This window comes from Protomyctophum bolini, assembly GCF_963924005.1.
Source record: "Protomyctophum bolini genome assembly, chromosome: 6".
In the NCBI taxonomy this organism is placed as follows: Eukaryota; Metazoa; Chordata; class Actinopteri; order Myctophiformes; family Myctophidae; genus Protomyctophum; species Protomyctophum bolini.
Window position 1 is genome coordinate 35,419,241 of NC_137867.1, and position 26,012 is coordinate 35,445,252.

The 26,012-nt window shown below is 43.1% G+C and overlaps 1 protein-coding gene across 6 annotated transcripts; it reads left to right on the forward strand.

The window, feature by feature from the left end:
* pxnb (paxillin b) lies at positions 1–25,234 on the forward strand. Of its 6 annotated transcripts, none has more exons than XM_080766861.1 (11): positions 1–159; positions 13,214–13,422; positions 14,543–14,628; positions 14,952–15,091; positions 15,644–15,848; positions 16,067–16,187; positions 19,194–19,355; positions 21,162–21,335; positions 21,436–21,517; positions 22,225–22,373; positions 22,703–25,234. In XM_080766861.1, the coding sequence occupies exons 1-11, from the start codon at positions 147–149 to the stop codon at positions 22,967–22,969; spliced, it is 1,608 nt and encodes a 535-aa protein (XP_080622987.1). In that variant the 5' UTR covers positions 1–146; the 3' UTR covers positions 22,970–25,234. The 6 variants fall into 6 exon arrangements, with proteins under 6 accessions (XP_080622987.1, XP_080622988.1, XP_080622983.1 ...); XM_080766862.1 differs by having other exon boundaries at positions 15,665–15,848; XM_080766857.1 differs by lacking the exons at positions 19,194–19,355; positions 21,162–21,335; positions 21,436–21,517; positions 22,225–22,373; positions 22,703–25,234 and adding exons at positions 16,315–17,523; positions 18,146–18,406; positions 18,566–18,998.
* The last annotated feature ends 778 nt before the right edge of the window (positions 25,235–26,012 follow it).

Below are 26,012 nucleotides of genomic sequence, written 5' to 3' on the forward strand. Positions count from 1 at the left end.
AGTAGGAGGACTCACTGACTGGACTACTCCTGAGCAACTTGCAGGAGGACAGCAGTAGCAGTTTCTGAAGTTTAGTTTAGATAAATCCCGGACATTGAAACCGGCCAAATAGATAACATATTTGCACAACTTCAAAAAGGCGAAACATGGACGATTTAGGTAAGTTGGCTCCGAAATCCTTTTACGTGTTATTCCACAGTTCCACTGTAGTAGCGGAAAGCTGGCTAGGTGGAGAAGTAACTGGGCTTGCTACGAGGCTAATGGATAAAACAATCATTTGATTTCATTCAGTTACTTTTCTCTGGAATGGATAGCCATAAACTTTTCTTCTTGTGCAGATTCTTATTACAGACTACCGTGGCTGGCTGCGTATAATTGTCAGATAAATTTAATGTTACTTCCATCTTTTTTTTCCTTCTATTTAAAAAAATGTTTTTTTCACTATGTAACGTTACTCGCCTTTACTTTACTACCACCTTTAAAGGTGACAACTGATTCTGAATTTCTGTCTAGATTCTAGAATGTGGTTTTCGATTTTATCAGACACGCGTCGTGTCGTACCAGGCAGCTCCAGAGTCCACTCCAGACCGTACCTGTTCTAGACTGAAGACATTATGCTGACATTTTGTCCTCAAGTTTTCCTTTCCCAACTTTTTTGCCCTCAATCGAAAATTCATTCCAACTTTGAAGTGCGAGATTCACGGGCCTATAACTATTAGAGCAGAGTGCTTCTCAGACATTTCCATGTCAAGGGCCCCGTATTGATAATGTATTTAGCCGGGGCCGTGGGTTCGCATGTGAAAGATTTGTGCCAGGGGCAGGGACCCCATTCCTCAGATAAGCATACGTCTAAGTGTCCTCATTTGTCAACATTTTTAGAAAATACCAGATCTAAAAAGGTGTATTTTCAGTTTATCTACAAGCTACGTTAACTTTAGCTGAAAAATAAAAGAACCCCTGATTAGAGCACAGTGTGGGCCTAACCCTGGCTTTAGTTTCCATTCTCCTATGTCCTGTCATATGTTCAGCCAGATGCAGTCTGAGACTCTGAGCCCACGCAGCCAATGCCATTGGTTCTAACTTTTGCTAACCTTGGCTTAGCCTCAAATTAAATGGTACTCTGAGGGGGATGTTGATTAGGGAAGCTTGACAAAATAAACACTGTAAAAATCCTTTAACCGAGTGTACAAAATCTACAAATGTCACATTTACTCTTTAGAGTTACAAATGGATAAATTAACACCAGGGACCTTTTTTTTGACAGTGCAGGCAACTAGTGTAAGATATGACATAACTAATTTCAAGAAATTAGTTGTGTGTCCAAATAAGCAGAGGTTTGAGGAAATACCATAACGTTTACCTGGCTGGCCTTGATGTGAAATAAGCCTGTAGTTCTTTCTTGGTTACCTGTTGTGTGTTGTGTGACCGGCTTCAAGCCATGTTTCAAGCCATGCTTCAAGCCATGTTCTAGTAAGAATACTTCGATACAGTCCTGCAGCTGTGACTCTTCACACAAAAGGCAGATTTTTCCATTCCATATGATACGTGTCAAATATGTCTTTGATTGGTTGACCACATGGAGGACGGGATATGAACCCCTTTTTGCTATCACATGTGAATGGCTTTTGATTGATTGATTTATTAACAGAACTACAGTACATTTCAAGTACAACTCAATACAAAAACTGTTAACTGTGAGTGGACGACACCATAAAGCATTACACCTGTTTACAATAGGGCCCACCATTTTCACCAAAAATACCTCAAGGAGTGATTATTTTCTTGACATGATGAAATTGAAGTCGGTTGAAATACCGTATCCTAGTCATAATAGACAAATTGAATTGTTACAAACACTTGGCAACCAACAAACATTCAATAGCTCTGAGACTATTTTGTTTGGGGTGAATAACTGAACCATGTTTTCCAGTGGTAAAATGTAACATCCCATTAAATTAAGAAATCAAAGGTATCATCTTGATATCCTATGGCAATATTGCTATAGCATCAGCAGGAGCTCTGTTCTGTTGTTCGCTGTATCCGTTTAGCCCTCAGTCTATTTTTTGAGCACCGTTGACCAGTGAGTCTTCAATCCACTAACCTTTGGCCTTTTGGCACTGAACTCTGAATTCCTACTTTTATTACCATTTTCATCAGGTGGCCTAATCTGTCTGCTACTCCTGTATAACCCAAGGCTGCTTGTGAACAAATTCATTAAATAAATTCATTTGCTTCTCTATCCACAGGAATACTGGTATTACAGAAGTCTGAGAATAGAAAGGCAGTGAAATTAGTTTCTCAATTGTCTAAGTGGAGAGACGAGGAGCCACATTTTGAGCATGGCCCCGTGCTGAGAATACCTCCAGCCTCCAGGGCACATTAGATGCTAAAGCTGCCGTGGGCCAGTGAAAGGGCTGATTGTTAGTGGAGTCTTAAGCAGGGGGAACAGTAGGCTGAGCGAGGGTGCAAGGCTGCTATGGAATGTCTAACATCACTGTTTGTCAGGGTCCAAGGCCAAATACTAACCGAGGTCATGACTTACCTCCTACTACAACGCATGGCTCCATGCAGCCGTGCCCCTGTAGAGATGACTGTTGGGTTACCCTCACATCTGACTCAGATAGGAGTTGCAAACTGAGCTTCTGTTGTACCTTGTCTTGAGTGCAAGAGTGTTGGGTGTTGTTTTACTGCATTGGCTCAGCGGAAACTAAGCTCAACATGCTAATAAGAACAAAATGATGTAATTGGGACTGTGGAGCAAACAAACAAAAGGCATTAAAAAACACGCTTGCCAATGTTCATTCGGCACTTTTTGAATTATCAAAACATCACCGCGGCGCAGATGCACCAATGCGAACATCTTGTGTGATTGATTGGTCATTGGTCAGAAACTCAATACGCTCAGGATTTATATTGTTTGATTTCCGCAACCTGCCAGTAAAATAAAAATAGTTAGAATACCATGGACAGTTTTGAAGATGACTGAGGAGTTTAGGAAAAAAACAAAAAAAGTATCAAATACAATGTAGAAACTGTTACTCCGTTTTACTCTGTGAAAGTCAGGATTACTCCGGAATTCTACATTTACTTGTATATGAATATAGGGCTGAAGTGAAATGTGTGTTTTGTAATAACGATCATAATCTAAAAAATAAAAGATTCCAAATATTGTAGTGAAGTAAAAGTATAATATTTGCCGAGATGTAGTGGAGTAGAAGTAAAAGTACAGAAACTTGGAAATACTCCAGTAAAGTACAGTACTTGAGTAAATTAACTTGGTTACTTTACACCCCTGTCCCAGAGGGACTACAAACGAAACCAGATGGCAATTAATGAATGGAGATAGCACACTACTTGTGCACCTGTAGCTACTAGATAGATCATAGATGTAAAAAAAAAGTGAGAAGATCCAGGTGTCAGAATCACAATTCCAGCCTTGTGTACATACAGTGGGCACTGGGCAGGGTCTTAACATTCAGAAGTCTGCATGGAGTAATACATTCAGAAGTCTGCATGGAGTAACAAATGACAAGCCCAAAAAAGTTATTGCACTTGGTGTAAGAAAGAACCTATAGTCAAACTCTACTCATCTGGCCCACACACGTACCCTAAAAGAAGAGCCATGAAAAGCATTATTTTAGTACAGTTAGCCCAGGTCTGCTTTCTTAAAGTAAGCTCCTATAACAGCCCCCGTTCATTGGCCCTACCCTGATCGCGGCGTCTACTCAATGCTGTTTAGAAACCTGATCAGACCAGCCTCCCATGACTGATAGTAGCCTCTCCTCTTCGGCTCTGTGTATATTGATCCTCAGAAAGAGCACTTCCCAAAGGGCACTATATAAACTAGTAGATTAGACGGTGCATTCTGGGAGTCATTTTTTTCCTTTGCGGTTCTGTCTGATCAGTCTCTCACAGTTGGGACCAGGTGGCATCCAGCAGGCCTGGCTTCCAGTGGTGTAAAGCAGAGGTTCCCAACCACTGGTACAAGTACCACTGGTGGTGCTTGAGCCCCCCTCTGGTGGTACACACAATGATAGAGTCGCCTTTAAAAGGAGAAAAAAGACGAAAGTGGAATGAAATATTACTACTTCTGACCAAGCAATTGGTTGAAATGGGCTATCCAGCTGTGCTGAAATGAGCATGACGGCACACCTAGCCGTTAATACTAGAAGATTTGAGAACGGATTAATCACATTAGAAATATCATCAGTTGTGCTGATTAGTGATTAGACAGAGTTTTGTCAGAGCAGCAGCATTATTGGCTTGGAACAGAAAGGGCAGTACACGCTCCTGTATTTTAACCATCAATTATGGTGGTGCTATTTTCTGAGGTGGTACTTCAGTATAAAAAGGTTGGGAACCAATGATGTAAAGTACATTTACTAAGTACTGTACTTGAGTACAAATTTGAAGTATTTGTACTTTACTTGAGTATTTCCAGTTTCCAATACTTTTACTTCTACTCCATTACTATACATCTCAGATCCAAATGTTGTGGAGTAACTCCACTACATTTATTTGCAAACTTTAGTTACTAGTTTGTAATTTGTAGATTTTGATTATTATTACAAAACATACCGGTACACTTTCTTTTGTGCTTTAAGTACATTTAGATGCGAATACCTTTTTACTTTTACTCAAGTACATTTTGAATTCTGGGCTTTTACTTACGTACAAAAATGTAGTACCTTTTCTACCACTGCTGGCTTCAGCATTGTTTGTGATGTGGCGCTTGGCCCGGGGGGCTGTTTCTGTGTATTTCTCCCCCAGATGTGGTTCATATAACCACATGATGTGTGACATAGTGTCAGGCCTGTGCTGGCAGCTTGTTTGATGTTCGTTGGGGTGCGAAGCCGCTGCTCTCCGCTCAGTGTAAATTCCTCAGCATCCTGTGAGGTTTCGACTGACTCACTGGTGGCTGATTGACCCCAGTGGGCAGTGCAGAGTCTGGTCCATGTCTGCAGAGTTATGCGGAAGAAGATGGATGATAGACATGCATAGGGCTTTGACATGGAGTTGACAAGGGAGAAAAACATACCAACAGGGTATACATGTACTTAGTTAGTAAGTTACCATTCCAAACCATATTTTTCTTCCTGGATCCAACGTCTGGCTTTTGTGTGAGACGTCATCTGCCAGCCAAGTTATTCTTGCCTCCCTGTGAAGTCATGTGGCAGCCAAGTCTATTGACTTTTTATGTTCCAAAAGGCACCGTCACTTCACACAAGTGTTTGAGGGGTGGTAGCCCCTCCTATATACAGCTTTTTGTCCTTAACTTGTGTCACATTTGCCATTGACAATGAATGGAGAATTTACGCCATATATGGACGAGCCAATCGGCTTTTCTAAACACAGTGCAACTGTTAATTCTATATCACATAAATTCAGTTGTCATCTTACATGATCATGGTGAAAAGTTTTTTTAAACATTGTATCATAATGATTAAAAGATAATAACATAAGTTGACAAATTAATTCATTAAGTATATTAATTTTCTATTGGATGATGTACGATGACAAGAGCGCCCCTCACTTCACACAGATTTTTTAATAATCAGTTACCACCAGAACATTAACATTTATGATTACTGAATCATTTACTATTGAATTTGCTATAGAGAGAAAATGGTCACATTGTATCGTTGTATCGTCCTCTCTGGACGATGTGTACAGTATGTGGGTTGTGGGCTGCTCATTGAAAGAACTGAAAGGGAAAGCACTGTTGGTTGCCAGATGTTTCACACACTCAGAGATTTGATTGCATTAGTTGATTACCTTGCAGTTCTATTCCCCAGGCAGGATGAGGTCCTGGAATTGGCTGAGGTATACTGTAGAAGTGGGGTGGTCTCAAATGTTTACAGTATTTGCACAGCATACCAAAAGATCTTAGAAGGTCTTTAGTGACTTCTGTGTTTCAGTATGTCGGGCAGTGCAGAGTTAGTGTTACCACCAGACTAGCTATCATCACCCCTCAAGAGTAACAGGGTTAGCCCCTTAACCCAGCGCTGTCAGATTGGGCTTGCCTGTTAGGCTGAAGGGAGGTCCTGGCTGTAAATCAGCCTTGTTCCTGGGCTCCACAGTCCACACCCATCCGGTTCTGGGGTCTGGGGAAGGGAGCTGCATGGCTGACCTCATCGCTTAGGCAACAGACCCTGCCCCATATCCTGAGGAAACAGAGGAGAAAACAATGGGCTGAATCAGGTTTGGAGGGCTGGGGGGGGGGGGGGGGGTGTTAGGATGGTGTTTTCTCTCCTAAAACCAGTGTCACACTGGCAGCAGTGTCTCTTCAGTCTCTTCCTCTTTCCATGATGTGTCCTCTCCTTCCTTGATCTCTGGCCTTGTTGCACAGAGAATAGTGCTGTTATTTTCCCTGACGGGTCAGAGTAAGGGAACAAGAATTTCTGAGTCTGTGCTGGATTCTTCCCATATTACTCAAGCTGGGACTCCCCAGGGCTTGTTCAAAGAGCTCAGTGTTGATGCCAGTTAGCTCTCTACAGGGCAGGAAACATAACTCTGTTTAGCCTCAGTTGTTGAGTGATCTCTGGAATTTTTCAGCTACTTAATGTTTTACCAGCTATCTGATTATTACTGTCCATATAATTGCCTTTTACCTGTCACTGTGGCTGGAAGACAACACATTAAATTGAATAGGTTTAAATCCTAACCCTTTCCATGATTGGTGGATGTTATGAAAATTCTGGACGGTTTTCAAGTTTTAAACTTTGTTTGCACCACACCACAGAACACACCCCATCCAATTACACTCACTTGTGTCACAATAGACACTGACATGACCTCTTAACAAAGTTAACACATATGATATGCATGAGTGTGTCCTCAGTGACTGTGTGTCTGAATCTTTAGACTTTCCCCTGTCATCTGATGACTGGTCTGTGGGGAAGTGCTTTTATTTTGGTCCAGAGTTCTCTCCAGGGGAGTGTCGTCTTTCGGATATGGCGCTGTTCTGAAGGGTATTTATAGGTATGTTTATTTTGAAGTCATTGCCCCTTAGATACGCCAGTCTCTCTTGATACTATGCTACCAACCCATTAAGTCTCAATCTGCATGTGCAGTGCAGGTCTGTCTTTTTTGCAGCAGTATAGATGGCATATGGCTTACAACAATCTCATTGACACACACACACACACACACACACACACACACACACACACACACACACACACACACACACACACACACACACACACACACACACACACACACACACACACACACACACTCTGTTGGTTTCACTGGCATCTCTCTCTCCACCCCTTCACCCCCCCCCCCCCCTGCTGCTGGCCCCTGTCTCTCTTGTTTGATATAAATATCATGCCAGGCTAGATGGGGTAGGGTTTCGGCGTGGGTCTGTGGCCAGCTCTGCACTATGCTCTCTGGCTATAAACAGGTGAGCTGTGGACCATCTCTAGTCACCACATGTTAATAGAAAAGATTAGCTGTCCCTGTGCTCGTATATGTCTGCCTAGACTGACTACACTGCGGCTGCGCCACCTTGCCTTCTCTGTGGGAAACAAGGCAATAAAAACATTGACATCTCCCTTATCCTGGAATTCAAAGCACGTTGTAGTTTGTGGAATCGGTCCTGTAATTGTCCGCACATTATTTTCATTTTCTGAACTGACAGCTGGCGGTTTGTGTTGAAGCACATTCCTCCCTGCCCCTCTACCTAGAAGCCTGTGGAGTTTGTGGAGTATGTTGTGCTTGAGTAAAATTTTATTTAATGTTCTTTGTTGGTTTGCCAGGTTCATGTCTGGTTTGATTGTTAATGATGAATTGCACTCTGTGCAGCTCAGCCATATGCTGCCCTACAAAGGCAATCATTCCCTTTTTTCTTTTTTGCTACATAGCTCCACTGGTTGAGTAATGTTTAGACTTAATTTCAACAGACAATATATCTTTTCTAATGGGTGATAAGCTATCTACGGTCTTTATCCATATTTGGTATAGTAGGAGTTAGAATGTTATGTTACTGCTGATTGGCGTTATAGGACGGGTTACACCACCCACCTTCTGTGTTGTCCCTGGCTTGGTTTGCTTTCTTTCTGAGTTAGACAGAGGAATGTCAGGAATTCACCATGTTACCTTCCCGCCCATCAGATAAAGCCTGCAGGACTACAGCATAGCCCAGAGGCGGAGGTGGGGGGGACTAGTGGTGGCTGGGTGGGGGCTACGCCAACAAGAATGTACATGTACCCACTGCCCAAAGAATGTGTACAGTATTCACTCACAACTTTCATTGTTGTTTATTGAATAACACAAATGTTAAGTATGCTACTGCTTTCACTCAAAGCGTGGGCCTACCACTGAATCAGATAACAACAAACTGTTTAGCTGTAAATGGGAGTGGCTGAAGTCCTGATGAATTTTGCATGAGCGTATACACTAGTATAGGCTCAGTCACATCCCATTTGACAGGACAGTCAATATTCCTCAATATATCGCGGAATCTGGGTCCCGGATGTTCAGAGCTGGACTGACTGTTGTAGATTAGTCTCATTCTTGGCCTACAGGGCATGTTTGCATTCTAATGCTTTTCATTCCCCATGGACCAAACTTGTCTCGACCACGGCCCCTTGTCCACTCATAAGAGATGCAGCACTGCCCTCCTCAGGCAAACAAACTGGGCAGGAAAAAGTTGAGTTGCATCATCGACTATGAAAGTGATATTCTACATTTTCAGACAGAAAAACAAAACACGCTCTATAGTCATGTGATCAAGACGGATCTGTCGGATTATTTTTATCACAGTGATAAAGCTTGACTTCTGTCACGGCAGAAGAGAAAACGAATGACGCTCATGCACGTGTACGTGGCTTTATACCCGGGGAACCGGGCACGTACTATGTCATGACGCACAAGACCCATTTCTCCTGTCAAAGTCGAAATGTGAGTGTATGAAATATACTTCTATTCAGCGTCCAAGATTGAATGCCTCCCAATATGCGAATTACGAAGCGCAATATACGCAAGGGAGATCAAGATGTGTGATGTGTGATCCCATTCCAAATGGCTAATTTTGCAGAGCCTGGGTAGGCAACCCAACCAAAATTAGGCCAGATACTGATTTTAGCTTGTGTGACACTGTTGTCATTGTTTCAGCATGCCTTAATTTCAATATGAAGGAGTGAATATAGCCTTATTGCATTACCAATTACAGGTTTGATTGAAATACTTAATCTGATATTGATGGAAATCCCCTTCAGTCATCTTATCCTGTGACATGAGTCACAGATGTAGTATAAGCAGGGGGTGTAATGGAGTGGAGAGATCTCATTCTGAGAAATCTGGCTCTGTCTATGAGACTTCTGGAAGGCCTCAAGCGATATGGCTGGCACTGTTGGTAGTGAGGCCAAGAACTGCTTTCCAGGAATACATCATAATTTATTTGATTGCATTGTGATGACTAATTCTTAAGGCCAATTACATTTAAAAAGTTCAATAGTTCAGTATTATGATATGATTCAAATCCCACAGCAAATTATGGTGTTTTTCTTTCCTGGGGCTTTGTTTTATGAGCGAACAAGTCAACTTTAGTAAGGCCTTGTTTAGCATGCCGACACCAGGTGCAGATTATTTTGAGCCGGTAGTGATATTTCAGCACATTTGCGCAGACTTGGGCTACTTGCTGAGCTTACAGCTTAAAATAGGCTTCTGCTCCCATGCGGTTTATGCCGAACTCGCATTGGCTTAAACATTTAGCTGCTGGACTGGGTCTCCCTGTGGTGTGAAAGAATATCTTTTAGATCACTGGTTCCCAAACAGTGGGTCGGGAAACGGTTTGTTGGCTGCGGACACATTTTGTTTTAGTTATTATTTCAATTACTTCATATTAAAAAATAAAACAAAATAAATCAATGATTTTCTTTTCTTCAGTAATTTCATGAAGATGAAAAAATAAATCCATAAATTAGAAATCAAATGTTTAAGAAGTAGTGAAAATAGCCGATCTACAAGCTCACAACGTGTCACATTTGAGCTTTTGGTCGCAGGCTAATTGGTTTGAGAACCACTGCTTTACATAGAACATGAACTGTGGAACATGTGGCACTAAGCAACATTTTGGTCTGTAAAGATCTAAGACAGAACACATGCAACCTTGTCTGTTTGAGTTGTACTTTCTTGATCTTCAATCACTTGTACATTAAACATTTTGTCAGTATTGCCAATTTATCAGCCATCCACGAGTCATTAACAATTAGCATTATTAGATTATGAATGTCAAGGGAGTCAAGGGACTGAGGGTGAATTCTATTGAGTTAAAGTACCCTCAAATAATCTATGACACTATATTGACTGAGGTATTACTATTATTCTTAAAATGAGTATGAGAAATTATGGTATTTAAAAAGGTTGTTATGCTGTAAATCATGTCTTGCTCTGTAACCACACCTCCCAGCAAACTGGCAGCATGTTATCCCTCCATGTCCCTCAGACTAGACCTTGTTCATCCTACTGTCTGCTTTACTCTCACTCACATCTACAGGGTTACTAGTGACTGCTACAACAGCTGGAATAATGTGAGTAAGATGATGTGTAGTCACTGTAGTGATTGTTTTGAGTGCTGAACATGTTCGATGGCTGGTTTAGTAGCAAGTGTTAAAACGACAACTTGTGTACACTGTATGTTAAAGCAGTTGTAGTTACTGTTAGGCCTTCACACAGGCACAGACGTAGAAGTAAGCTGTCGTGCTCTAAAATAAATGTTGACCTGTCTTTGTGTGTGTCTTTAGGTTTTTAAGATAATTGAAGGGTTTATTTAAGCATCGCCTATCATTCTCAGTAAGGAATAAGATGGTGAAGCGTAGTCTAGTCTATGCCACCAAGACAACTTTTAAAGGTCCTAGTTCTCAAGGAAGTGTTGACTACAAATATGTTGGCTGTAATCACAATTGCATGTTTATCTTTGACTTTGTTAATCTGATTTTCTATTACAAGTGATGTACTGTAACTTGTAGCATTGTTTGAACAAAGTAACAGTTGATAATTGGAAGGAGTAGAGAGCAGTTCAGTCAGCCAGATAATTGTGAAAGCTATTATGTCATACTAAAAGTTCTACTGTTGTTTACAATGACAGTTCTCGCTATGGCTACAGTGTTTATAAGAAGCACTGTCCATCTGTATTATGGTCATTTATTTAAAGCATCTATTCACAGTTTTCACACTTGCCAGGCTGATCCTACTAATTAATGGTTGCTGGTGGATTCCAACTTTTAAGAGCCATTTGTAGTGTCTCACCAGACAAATATCTTTTTAGGCTTCAAAAGGCACCGGCAGGTTGCCCAGCAAAGCAACTGAGAAACAGAGTAGCTAACCTTACCAGCCAAACCAAATTATAGCAGCTCTTGGCAGGTGGCTGGTGTTAATTAAGCACCCTCCTCCAGGGTTTAGAAGTAAAGTGAAGTAGTTCCCTGAAAAAGCCTGTGACAGTTCTTCTGCTTCTGCTACACTATAACAGTATGCAGCCAATCTATCCAGTCTATTCTTGACTGGCTGTGGATGGACGGACGGATGGATTGTGTGATGTAAGAGCCTATTTTGTTCTGACGTTCCAGTGGCCACTCAGCTGGGTAACACTGTACCCCCCCCCCCCCCCCCCCCATTCCTGGACGGAGGTCAGACATGCTCTCTCTGCCTCTTTGTACTTGTCGGTCTGACCCGTTATGTTCAAACACAGGGACCATAGGCAAAACAAAGAATACTTTTCTGAGTTGTGTGACAGCTAGAATGACAGATGGGGCTCCGATAGACAGGTAACCACTTACTGACAGCAGTGCTTGTATTTATAGAGCACGATTGCTGTCAAAGGAAAGTCGGGGGGGATTTCAGAGAGATATATACCAGAGACCTAATGGCTTTGGCTATGATGACATCTAGGCTTTAGTATGCCATGCTGGGCCATTCCCCGCCATACAACAACGCCATACTGTGATGATGACAGAGGCTAACCTTGGCTACTGGTGTAGAACTGTTGCTGTGTGGAAGTGGTGAAGGGGCAGGCCATTTTTGGTGTCAGGAAGAGTGACGGCTTGGAATGAGAGGCTGACTCACACACGGCCATTGTCAGTTTTACACACACTGACCCCTGTTCCGTAGTCACTACAGAGTACCCAATAACCCTGGCAAAGTATTTATAGGTCCAGCAGACTAAATGTGTTTGCTGGTCGCCATTAAAAACCTGTTGCAAAAATTCAGTGAAGGCATTTCTGTGTGACTTATCTGTTCAGTTGTTAAATTTAAGCAAACTATAAAATGATGACATGCAACGTAGGGAATCTGACAGATACTGATGGTTTTATATTATATCTTTTTAAATTTTTTGTGTGACTTATGAACACTCATGAAATGTAAGCGACCAATTCGAGACCTAGTCATACTGATCCGATTGGCTCTCTGGCCAATGGGACACCAAGCAACGGCAAAGCTGCCCTCTGACCAATGGGAAGGGGAGAGGCAAATATCCCTGGCAACCACACAGGCACACTGTCGCGCGTGGACGCGTCAGAAGAACCTGAAGCCCTTCTTCGTGGGGTTTTTAGACAGCTGGTGGATGGAAAAGAAGCTCCACCTCCGCGCCCGACTGACGTCTTAAAAACTGTGCGCAGCCGAAAACGTGCGCACCACGCGCGACAGTCTGCCTCCGCTGACAGGCTGCAGAAAGAGAGCAACGCAGCAGAGAAGCATGCTCACACTCACAGGGTGACGGGGGAGGGACTATGAGCTCACCCCAACACGGCGCAGGGGGGAGAACACAACAGAGTGAGGTTGTGACACACAAACATACATACTAAAATCATACTAATATGGGGGGGGGGGGGGGACACAACGGAGACAGTGCACGCAAACAACGGCCGCGAGGTTGTGACGCACAAACATACACGCAATAACTTCACCTGACAAATATCACTGTGATCATTTCTAGTTTTAAGTTTTCTTTTTTAGCTTGATTTTGCCTTTATTGATAGGTTGAAAGTAGACTGACAGGAAATGGGGAGAGAGATGGTGGGAATACCCTGTTGCCAGAGAGAGAGAGAGAGAGGTTGCACCACTCAGTTCACACGGGTGTGATTTTTACGGGACATGCAACTTTTAGTTGTCCTGCTCTTCCATGTTTCTAATTTCCTGTCCAATTTGTTGGTAATTTTGGATTATATGTACGTTTGTAACCAATAATCACACATCTTTTTTCCCCTAGATGCGTTACTAGCCGACCTGGAATCAACGACTTCTCACATCTCAAAGCGTCCGGTTTTCCTCCCTGACGAGACGCCCTACTCCATTCCTACAGGAGGAAACTCCTACCAGGATGTGTCTGTTCCGCCCCCAGTCCCTCCCCCTCCGTCAGCTGAGGCTCTGAATGGTTCTCTGATCGACACCCCAGACTCCCACCACTCGTCACTGCAAGTAAGTGGCTCACACTGGGTCCCTGTGGAGCCAAAGCAAAGTCAATACTTTATTGTTGCAAATTGCATATAAAAGGTACATAGAAGACATGCAACCCTGTAAGGGCGCTTTCACACCGGGACTGTTTGGTTCGTTTAAAACTTAGAACTCTGGTGCGGATCAAAGAAACGAACCATGGTCCGCCAAAAAATGCTGAACTCGGTTCGCTTCCAAACGAACCACGGTGCGGTTCGTTACTGGTGTGAACGCATTCAGACTTTATAAGAGCCAATGGTGACATCTTAAGAGAGTTGAGATTCAGGAATATATAAGAGAGACAACAAATGTCAAGAGTGGCCTACATGCAAGCCATTTAAAATGTTAAATAAGCTACACAGGTGGTCCCAAATGATTAATTGATTACATCACTATAGCAACAGACAAACTGGGTCAACTCAATTAGCTGCAGCGGATCTGTTCTGACTTGAAGCTCAATACTAACTGACCAGCACGGCTTCAAGTTTAAACCATAATATGACATGTAATTGCCCGCCGATTTGATGCGCAGAAATAACACATCAGATTCTAATCGGGTTAAGGTGCACACAATGTCCTTTTTATCGGTGATACCTTGTAGGCTACGTCTCCGGTGAATTACATCAATAAGCACATTATTGTTCAAACACCTGCTCCTCTGTTCATCTGTTGCTCTTATTTGGAATTAAGAATTAATTGCTGTCGTTCCATGTTGCTGTTCTCTTCTCTGTGTGACTGAAGGTGTGATTTCCCCTCATGTTCTTTTTCCCTCGTAAAATGACATTTTATTTAATTCTTCACCATTTGATTCGCTTAACATGTCCACGTGTCATTTGTTTACATATTTGCTTTACAAAGTCCTGTGTGAACACTAAACGGACCAAAATCTAAATGCAACAATCTGACCTTCTAAGCGAACTTTGGGTATGAAAGCGCCCTAAGTGTAAGGTATTGAAGAATGTTAAGTGTATACTCACCTTTTTCAGGCAGACTTACTGCAGCCTGGGCTGAGTTCAGAGGATTGAAACAAGAGAAAGCCATTTAATTATTATATTAATATGATATGATGGCAAACTTGATGAACATGAACATCTGTCTTCTGCAGTCCTTAGGTTCAGGCCAGAAGAGCTCGTGGTCCAGGGATAGCAGTAGCCCTCCATCGTCTCACATCGAAGAGGACCACGTATATAGGTAAGCTGCCAGGAATCTGTGGGAATGTAACACTTTTATCACCTGTAAAATATTGATTATGGGTTTGGCTGAAATATCGGTATACTCGTCTTCAGCAGCAACCACTTTTACTAGAGACTGCGCCGTCATCTTGTGAATAATACGTTTAATAAATCATACTTGGTTGTTATTTGCTGTGTATATTTATAGTATACAGAACTGTTCACCATCTGTCATTGTTTGTTTTTCCTATAATGGCTAGTATTGACAGTCCTCTGTCTCTCTCTCTCTCCCCTCACACCCTCTTTTCCAATTCCCTCCCCCATCTCCTCGCTCTATTTCAGTTTTCCAAATAAACAGAAGTCGTCGGACTCGTCTGCGTTGGCCATGACCTCTGCCCTCGGCAGTAACCTGTCAGAGCTGGACCGGCTGTTGCTAGAACTCAACGCCGTGCAACAGAACTCGCCCTCCTACGCCACCACAGGTAAACACATGATAGCCAATTGTCCTGCCATGAATCTTTTTTTTTTTTTTTTTTAAACATATGTTTATTCATTTTCTTTATATTACAGAAGTATTTTCAACAATTGACATATATTTCCCCCCCCCCACATCCCTCTGGCAGCACAAATACAAACAAAATCTTAAAACGAAATGAATTGACAATAATAATCTGCCATGAATCTTTAGTGCTTTAGTCCATTTATAAAGTGGGCCATGTTATGTTTCATTACTGTAGTGTTTGACTCAAACGTATACACTCCATTAGTGTCTAAATCTTACGGATGGATGCCTGGTAATTTGGTAAATGGAGGGATAGATGGATTGATAGACAGGCAGACATGTACTGTACGTAGTTTGTTTCATTCATCCATTCTCAAAGGGAAATGTGTTGTTCACATAACAGCCTGTATTCATTCTAGTGTGTACATAGATGACCAGACAATAGTCCAACTCCTATATAAAGATGCCATATGTCATCACATGCCTATTGTCTCTCTTCATTACATTAATTAGCTATTGACATTTTTATTAGAGTGCCTTTATTGTCCCATAGAGGAAACGGCCCCACCCTTACCATCTTGCAGCATCACCCACTACGAGAATGGTAGTGGCCCTGAAATCATGGTGAGCCCTCCCCCTCAGGAGAAGCCCAAGAGGAATGGAACACGAATGGACGAGGGCCGACCCACAGTGGAAAGTCTACTGGATGAACTGGAAGGCTCAGTACCTTCACCCAAGTAAGGTTCATTCAACCCCACCACCAGCAGCTGAGCTTTCATAGACTAAGCATTTATGATTAGTAGAAATATGACCATTTGTTCCAAGCTGATGAACACTATGCCACTGTTTTTATGTTGGGAACCGACAGAAGTATCAACTCATAGGTTTTATGCTTATGGAACCTATGGTTTAATTGTGATATATAATGCAGTATATTGTAAATCCTATTTGACAGCCCCAGCCCCTGCGCTCTCAACAGTGAGTTGGACACACCTTCTCAGCAACAAGCAAGGATTTCAGCGTCCTGTGCCACACGAGAGCTTGATGAGCTCATGGCCTCCCTGTCCGACTTCAAGGTATTAAACCTGAATATCATGTCTCTACTCTTATTCTCTAATTCTGTCTCCATCTCCTTTTCAAAATTCTGTCATATTCTGTTTTGGCTGGTCTCTCTTACTGTCATCTTTTTCTGCTGTCCTCTAGCCCAGTACTGTGGCTATGCTAGATCAGGAGAGAATGTCTTCCAGCTCTCCTCATCCTCCAGTCTCTCCTTCTCTACCTCCTGTGGCCTCACCTTTCCTTCGCTTGTCCCAGCCATCTGCCAGGGACTCCTCTCTCTTCTCTAGTCCTGCTAGTCTGGAGCTGCACATAGATGAGGATGGAGGGGACAATGGTGCATCCATGCCCCTCCCTTCCCAAAGCCCCATCTCCTCCCTCTCAGCAGCCAGTGACCAGGACTTGGATTTGATCATAGATGTTAATGCAAACATGCTGTCGTCCGATCTCAAGTCTCTGCTGGTCCTCACTCACGCTGCCAGCAATAACTCTACCGTGCCTAGAAATAGCCCAAGTCCACCCTACACCACCACCCCCTCACTGACCTCAGTTAACACTGTCCTGGACCACAAATCCTTCAAGTCTCCTAGTCCCCAGACACTTTCATCCTCTTCTACTGCCTATCATTTCTCCACTCCACCTCCTTTCAGAAACCTCGCCCCTGCTTCATCTGCCCCCAAGACTCCTTCACCTCTCCCTGCTGCTCTCTCTGTGCCTTCCTCTCCCACTCTCACTACCTCTAAAACATCCTCACCATCTCCAGTCTCTTCGGTGAGGGTGTCCTCTCCGCCAGCTCTCCCTGTCCCCAAAATACCCAGCATGGAGCTACCAGGGATATCCCAGACACACCAGAGTGCTACCCCCCTGATCAGTCACCATTCGCCTATGATGCAACGGTCTCTAGATGAGGAGCTAGACAAGCTTCTCGCTATGAGTTTTGCACAGAATCACACGACAGCACCTCAGCCGAAAATGGATGGCCTGTGTCTGAGTAGAGAGGCACAGGAAGTTCACGAGGAGCTTATCCTGCCTATGGACAGATGTGGCATGCAACCTGACACTTTCACCTCGAGCACCACCACCGCCGAAGGCTCTGTGGACGGGGGCATGGACGGCCACGGGGACCTGCTCGACTGGGCCGATGAGGAGCTGACCATGTCCTTCAATGACATGGATGGCACCATGACACCTTACACCGAGAGACCTTACACAGACGGCAGCATGACCCCGTTGACTGAAGCCAGCTGGATGGACGAGTCCATGACCCCGTCTACATGCCCTGGGACCCCCGATGTTGCCCTAGACCTTCCCCTTCTGCAGCCTGCCACAATGGACAGAGTGTCGGCATCCGGACATGTATGCATCCTCCTCTTCCCTTGGCCTGCTTAAAATGGAACGCTGTTTTGACAGCATTTTGCCTTTGCACGCTAAATCTGGCTAATTATCAAGAGTGGGTTCTGATTTGCTAGTGCTTTCATGCACCTCAGTTTGGAAATAGCCATGTTTGATTGGCAGTATTCCTTTAGCCTATTACTGCAGTAACAAATGGCTTGTTGATTGGTTCTATAAGCAATCTGCATGGCTTGTTGTTGAAATGTGATTCCAAACCCCACTATTCCACCCCCACCACCCTACAACTTGCTATCTCCTGTTGCACTACGCTTGTATGATGCCTGTAAAGCATCTTGAGAGTGATCCTTGTCTGTGTTGTGGATGTGGTTGACTGGTGCGGTTGGGTTGATGGAGTTTGACGGCATCTGACCTGAGCATGTGAGACGTGCATGGAGTGTGACGCTGAGCCCAACTGACTTTCCACAGGACATGCCATAGCCTTTCACGACATCTGGCTGTGAATGAAAGGGAATGACAGTTCACTTGCTTGGACCCCTGCCCTCAGTCAGAACTCAGCTGCTGCTTGTGCTTGGATTGGCTCACAGATAAGAAGGTTCCTATGATTGAGTGCTTACCCTCCCTTTAGCTAAAGTCGGTGATCAGGCGCACTAAGGAGACTCCCAACGTGCACCCCATGTTGCGCGAGGGTCACCCACGCAGGAAAGTGGGCCCCATCATCGTGAACAAGAGCAGTTCCCAGGACCGCCTCATAGAGGAGCTGCAGGGCAAGCTGGGGATCGGACGTGCGGAGCGTCTGCGCAAGCAGCCCGACGACTGGCTCACCGAAGGGGTCATCGTCATGTCCACACCGCAGCGCCTCCGTCCCGAGAGGTTCGAAGTGCACAAGGTTGGATTGAAAGTGCATACAAGAACAGAATCATCCCAAATAACATAGCTATTTATTTCAGCTAAAATAATCATTCTCCGTTAACTTGCCTACAGTGCTTGCTATACATTTTCCTTTTCTTTTTCCTCTACTTCTTTCTCTTGCTTCATTTTTCTTCAGATCATAATTCCCCCCGAGTCACCGGTTCCTCAGAGGAAAGTCCTTCCCCCTCCCTCTCCACCCCCTCCTCGCCGGCCCCCCATAGTAGAAGAACCCAGGAGGCCATCGTTTATGAAGCATTCCCCTGTTCACATACCAATACCCCCACCTCCTCCCCCTCCTCTACCGCCTCCCTCTCCCCCTCCACCCCCTCCCCCCCCCTCGTATGCCGGAGCCCATTCATGCCCCCCCGCAATACTGTGTAAGAGTACCTCCTCCACCAGCCCCAGTGCAACCACCACCTCCACCTGTCCATAAACCAGAGCCCCCTCCCCCTATCCTTAAAGCTCCAAGTCATCCACCCCCACCTGCGGAGCCCACGCCACCACCAGTTCCCCCCAAAGTCCTGGTGTCAGTTGGTTGTCAAACAGAATATGATCCCATCTTCCCGCCAATGCAGGCATGGACCTTTTGTCTTTATACTTATTTTTCTGAACTGTTGTCTTCTTTCTCTGTTAACATCAGAGTTGGATAGTCTTAAATGTCTACTGTATAGTGATTTTATAATAATTTTATAGTTATAGTTTCCAAATACCTGTTTGTTGGAAGATAATGCACCTTCATCTCTTTACCTTTCAACATTTTACAGATTATGGCCCAGGGGAAAGGTGGAGTTCCTGGAGGTGGCCCAACACAGGTCAACAAGCTGGATAACATGTTAGGCAGCTTGCAGTCTGACCTCAACAAACTGGGTGTACAGACTGTAGCCAAAGGAGTGTGTGGTGCTTGCTGTAAGCCAATTGTGGGGCAGGTGAGGGATAAGACCCATTTATTACGCCGTTGTTTTCAAACAGGCAAAAATATGGAGACACTAGTGGCCTAATGGTTATCATCATATCATATCATATCATATCATATCATATCATATCATATCATATCATCATACTATAATTAACTCAATGTCTGTCTGTCTGAATGAGTGTGTCAGAAACACTTTCGTAGCAATTTCACTTTCCCTGGATTCCTTGGGTCATGCAGCATCTCCCCATATACATAGGCCACGGCCATTTGCGTCAGGATAGATTTTCCGCCATTTTGACTTTTCTTCAAAACACACTTCTTGCTCTTCCACCTACAGCTTTTGTGCAAATCTCACAAAAATCAGCAGCATTTTCATAGTCCGGATCGTTCGGCTGTAATCGGCGTCCAAAGTTAGTGGGAGGGGCCTGTTTCATACAAAATGACACAAATCACGAACGGAATGTCCAATCCACCCCAAATTTCATTCACATGGTTTAATCGATGCCAAGCCCAACGTTTATTGCAAAAACATGCTTTTTGGGGGATAAACCCGCTATGTTTTTCGAGAGCGTAGCCTACGTGCGCTATAGACCGATTCCGTAGCGGTTTCATGGTCGCAGCCTACGTATTTCCTGTAGGCGGACTCGACGTAGCTGCGGGGTTTAAACCCTCACCAGGCGCATCTCTTCTACTACAGTGAACGGCAGAGTGACTGATGTTAGTTTGCCTCAAACTTTACTCTTTTACCTGCTTTTTTACTAACACTAACATTACAAAGATGTCCAGAACATCGAGATGAACCTGTGTAGTTTATGGCTGCTCCAACAGTAGTGGCAACATAAAGAATAAATAAATACGGAATGTCAAAATATCCTGCTGAGACCAGAGCCATTGAGTAATGGTTGAGACAAAGCAGTGAAAGGTCCTGAAAGATACATAATTTCAGTCTTACCCAATACCCAATCTTTCTGTTTTATGAACACAAGGCTGCTGTATTTTATACCTCATACTAAGCATTTAAAGTATGAGGTATAAAGTACAGCAGCCTTGTGTTAATAAAACAGAAATATTTGGTATTGGGTAAGACTGGCGTTATATATCTTTCACTGCTTCGTCTCAACCATTACTCAATGGCTCTGGTCTCAGCCACCGCGGTGGATATTAGACATTCCGTTTTTTTTTTTTTTTTATGTTGCCACTACTGTTGGAGCAGCCATAAACTACACAGGTTCATCTCAATGTTCTGGACATCTTTGTAATGTTAGTGTTAGTAAAAAAGCAGGTAAAGGAGTAAAGTTTGAGGCAAACTAACATCAGTCACTCTGCCGTTCACTGTAGTGGAAGAGGTGCGCCTGGTGAGGGTTTAAACCCTGTGTGTGTGTGTGTGTGTGTGTGTGTGTGTGTGTGTGTGTGTGTGTGTGTGTGTGTGTGTGTGTGTGTGTGTGTGTGTGTGTGTGTGTGTGTGTGTGTGTGTGTGTGTGTGTGTGTGTGTGTGTGTGTGTGTGTGTGTGTGTGTGTGTGTGTGTGTGTGTGTGTGTGTGTGTGTGTGTGTGTGTGTGTGTGTGTGATTATGCATCTGGAGAAGGCTGTGGTCATACCATAGCGTTATATATAAACTAGAGGGTGGACTTCCCCATCCCCAGCTATTCATTTCAATGGAAGTTGCTGTACTGGCGTTTGAAGCATCCTTCTCTCATGCAGTTTGTATGATAAAGAAGTAGAATGTGTTCTTAGGCCACCTTTTGTTTCAAATATAAAATCTCATGCAGAGAATTTGCCTGATAGATTAAATGTGTATAATACCCTCTTCCTGTAGGTGGTGACTGCCATGGGACGCACCTGGCATCCTGAGCATTTTGTGTGCACACACTGTCAAGAAGAGATAGGCTCCAGGAACTTCTTTGAGCGTGATGGACAGCCCTACTGTGAGAGAGACTACCATAACCTGTTCTCCCCACGATGCTACTACTGCAACGGGCCTATACTGGATGTTAGTGATGCTTTCATGTGCTTTCTTTTGTACAATACAATCATTTATTGCTTGCCTTGCACCCAGTTGATGCTACCTTTTCCTTTTATCTCCTGTACAGAAAGTTGTGACGGCATTGGATCGGACATGGCATCCGGAACACTTTTTCTGTGCTCAGTGTGGATCCTTCTTTGGCCCTGAGGGTGTGTGTTATCTCATTTTGAATTATTATAATAGATTGTATACCAGGGTTGTCCCTTTTTATGGTTTTATTATGTTTGTCCCGGTGACATAGAGGTAAAAACTCATCTAGGTTTGCTAGCCTGACATGACCATACTAATATCACAGGATTTAGAAGGCGTTTTTTAAATCGGCCTCAGTCCAAAATGGGTGCCTGACAACTTAGGGGGGCAACAGTACAGGGGCCAGGCAGCTCTGTCCCAAAAACACAATTGGCCGCTGCACTAGTGACACCTACTGTTTGGTCAGGGTGCTGCACTAGTGACACCTGCTGTTTGGTCAGGGTGCTGCACTAGTGACACCTACTGTTTGGTCAGGGTGCCTGTTCAGCAGGGAGGAGAACTGAGCCTGAGCCTCTGTGTGCAGACTGCAGAAGCTCACACTGTGGTGACTATGACTCCATTTTTATCATAGGAGGGCAACCAGAAGAGGTTGTTGTCTACTCTCTACCCATGGCAAGGGGTTGGTAGCAACATGGACCACAGTCCACATAGGGGAGAATTGTCAATGTATAAATTAGGGAGAAATTAAAAACGACAATGTGAATAAAAAATAAAAAAGACAAAGAAGGAACAAAAAAAGTGTGTAATATGTTTATTAGCAATTATTATTAATATTAAATTATCTTTCAATCAGTTATCATCAAGTGTGCTATCTTGTCTCTTGAAGGTTTCCATGAGAAGGACGGGAAGGCGTATTGCAGGAAGGATTACTTTGACATGTTTGCACCTAAATGTGGTGGCTGTGCTCGAGCCATTCTGGAGAACTACATATCTGCGCTGAACTGCCTCTGGCACCCAGAGTGTTTTGTCTGCAGGGTACGTGCATTTTGTTTTTACAGTATTCTCCTGCCACTGAATCCTCAAAACCTTGTGATGCCTAATTTAGTGCAAGTGTCGCATCCTGAAAATAGTAGATCTACAAGCTCACAACAATGCATTGTGAGCTTGTAGATCTGCTATTTTCGGGACGCTGCACTGGTGTACAACTATGTATGAATCAGGCTTCAGACTCTGTAAATGTAGACATAACTGCATCCTAGAGTAGTTCCCATCCAGCCTTAAAGAAATACATGACAATTTGCTTTAATAAAGAATTAATGTCTACTCATCTCTCTCTCTCTCTGTACTGTCTTTTGCATCTACAGGAGTGCTTCACCCCGTTTGTGAATGGAAGCTTTTTCGAACATGACGGCCAGCCCTACTGTGAAGTGCACTACCACGAGCGCCGTGGTTCCCTCTGCTCGGGCTGTCAGAAACCAATCACTGGCCGTTGCATCACCGCCATGGCCAAGAAATTCCACCCGGAGCACTTTGTCTGTGCCTTCTGCCTCAAGCAGCTCAACAAAGGTACCTTCAAGGAGCAGAACGACAAGCCCTACTGCCAGGGCTGCTTCGTGAAGCTGTTCAGTTAGGAAGTTCACATGGAGCAGGGCTTGGAGAAAGAGGTAGTGTGAATCAGGAGGATTATTGTGACTGTTGGAAGCGTGTATGGTGTAAGTATGTGGATGTAGTTGAGGCAGTATACTGCTGCTGTCAGGTTAATACCTTGTAACTTCAAATAATGTTATGTGGGTCTTAGGGGAAATGAAACCCGCAGAGGAGAGAGTTACCTACGTATCCACTTCGTGCCTTGTGGCACATAATGCAGAGGAGCGAGTAAACCTTCAATTCAAGTAAGAACAGGAAGATTATTTCAGAAATTAGAATTCCGAGGTTTCTCCCCCCTTCCCTTGTCAGCAGAGATATGCAGGAGATAACATCATTCTCCTAATCCCTTGGCATGTACTGGACATTTTTACAGGCCTGGGCCTGTCTTAACATTTCTGTGATTCTCGGAATTGTGTGTTTTTAAAAATGTATTATATCTTTACTTTATAGACGGGGTAAAAGCTTTCGGAACACTGTAGGAACACATGGAATACTATGCGTGTTTGAGGTTGTTGCTCACTGGTTGAGTGTCTTTTGGAAATATTTTAGCAGGGAGCAGTTGACCTGTTGTGTGTGTGTGTGTGTGTGTTTTTTTTTTTTAAATCATATGACATAGTCTTTCTCCAACCGGTGAAAGGGAAGGGCTTGTGATAACCTTTTTCCCCAGACAGTGTTTGTAAATGAGAACAAAGCAGATGGATAAACTCATGATGTCATTGTAGCATTGACTGGAAGCGAGCTGAGTCAGCATTCAGATTTATTTTTGTACTGAAGTTCATGGTAGCGTCTTCAGACATTTACAGACTTAGTCCCAATTGCTGCCTTGACACCTTCCAAATAAGGATTGAGTACTTAAACATTAAGGCTGACACGTCAGAAGGAAAATAAAGTTGCTTCTATTAATAAGCAGAACAGATGGCAGGAATTTGCCAACTTAACACAGTCAGTCAGACTATGATCTCTGAGAGAAAAGTATTCCACTGGAGTGTTTTTTTTTGTAACCATCACCAAATATAGTGATATTATTTATGGTCAGAAGCCTAACCTCAATGATTGACGTAGCCATCTTAGAAGTCCCCTTGCGTGCATCGGTGATTCACTAGAACTCCAGCAGTTGTCTACCTATTAGTACCTTCAGCACAGAGTTATCTCTCCGAAATGTTAAACAAATATCTCATATTGCGAATGATTTCGCTGCCAGAGCATTCCTCACATCTTTGAATTCCTTCTGGGTATGGAACAACAGTGTAGCAGTGATCCACTGCTCATAAACGGTGCATATTCTATAGTGAGACTTCTTGGATGCATACATCTGTAAAAGATCATTAAAAACCTAACGATAAAAAACACTAGCTCTGTTTCAAAGATGACCGACAACATCCTGAACCCTTTTTATGTAAATATTTCATGTAACTACATTGTCCCAACATTGTACGCAAAACGTGCTGGTCAGTTCACGTCCATGCCTCACATCTACATCTGTTGAATAACCACTCATTTAGAAGGGGAGCAGTCCTCTGTCAAGGTGTCTGTCTGTATCATACTTTGGTATTCAATCTGTGTGATTACTGTATTGAGAAGCTGATGAATTTTCACTACTTAAAAAACAGGAAGACATCAAGACAATGCACACAGCAAAATCATCATCTATTGTATGTGATATCCTAATAGTACTATGCAATCATACATTTTTTAAAGTTGTCATCTTCTATTTTCCAAGTAACGGGCTATCTGTGCCACTGTATCAATGCAATGGTTTTTTTTAACACTGGCAAAACCAGCAAGATACTGATATCCAATTGCTTGTCCAGGATTGTGTCTTCAGATTTTTACTTTAATACTTGGCTGAAAACTGTAGGCTGTTTAAATAAAAGCCTTGTAGCCTCTGAGTTTAAATACAAGGACTAAAGGTGACTCATTTCCCTCAGCATCTGAGTTGTATCTACTGTATGACTGCTGGTGTTAGGGCTGAAGGCTTATTACATTGTTAATCATGTAATGCAATAAATATTGTGCCTTCGTCTTGTTCAGGGAATTCCAGAGCCTTAAAACGTTTCTTGTGCTATTTAAGAAATCATGTAACTCTTGTCTGTTCAAATCATTGTTTCAATCATTTAAGTAGATTTTTATGTAACCAAAGCCATACTTTCTTGAAATTGTCCTTGTGATGTCTCTTTCTCTCTTTAGTTCAGTAGGAGTGAGCTTACTCACTTCCAGCCTGATTTACTCAAATAAATTCAGTTTTGCTACCTGTGTCATGGGTGGAATTTATTTGTGACGTGTCATCGCTTTCCATTTCTTTATGGGTGTTTAGATATTGGTTGCTCTGTGAATTAGGCAAAAGACCAGTCTGTTCTGGTTTGGTTATTTTGTGTTCCTTTTATAGCCAAAATGTAATATGGAAAATGCATAAAGAGTGTGTTATAACTTTAATGTCAATATCAGAAGTACCTATAGGCTGTGGGACCCACACTTGGGCCACAATACTTATTTCAAGTATCAGATTCAGATCTTTTTTTTTATCATGAACCCAAGGCTCAGGTCGTTTGGGACTAGTCTACTATAAACTCTTCCAACTTCCCAGAGTTTAAACAAAAACATGGTGAGGCAGTGCAGTATGACACACACAAACTTCCACTGGATCTGTGTGTGCCTGACACTAGTTTAAAAAACGGTAAAACATTTAGTACACCCCCACTTTCCTTTTATCTAGAAAAAGGTTGAGTTTACAATTAAATGACCAGCTTTAAAATAATTTGCATTAGTTTATTTCTATAGTTTATGCATGTTTGTGTAGTTAGTATGAAATATGCTAAGAAACCTGACTTGTCTTAGTTATTAACTTTTAAACTGAATTGAGTATGAGGCCTTGGATAATTCATGTTTTTAAACTCAATTTGCTGGCGATCTGTTGTGTCAAGATATGGTCAACGTGTGTGTGTGTGTGTGTGTAGTGTACATAATTGATTTTACTCCAACATTAAATAATTTAAAGGAGAAATCAACTCAAGTTGTTGCAAATGTGTT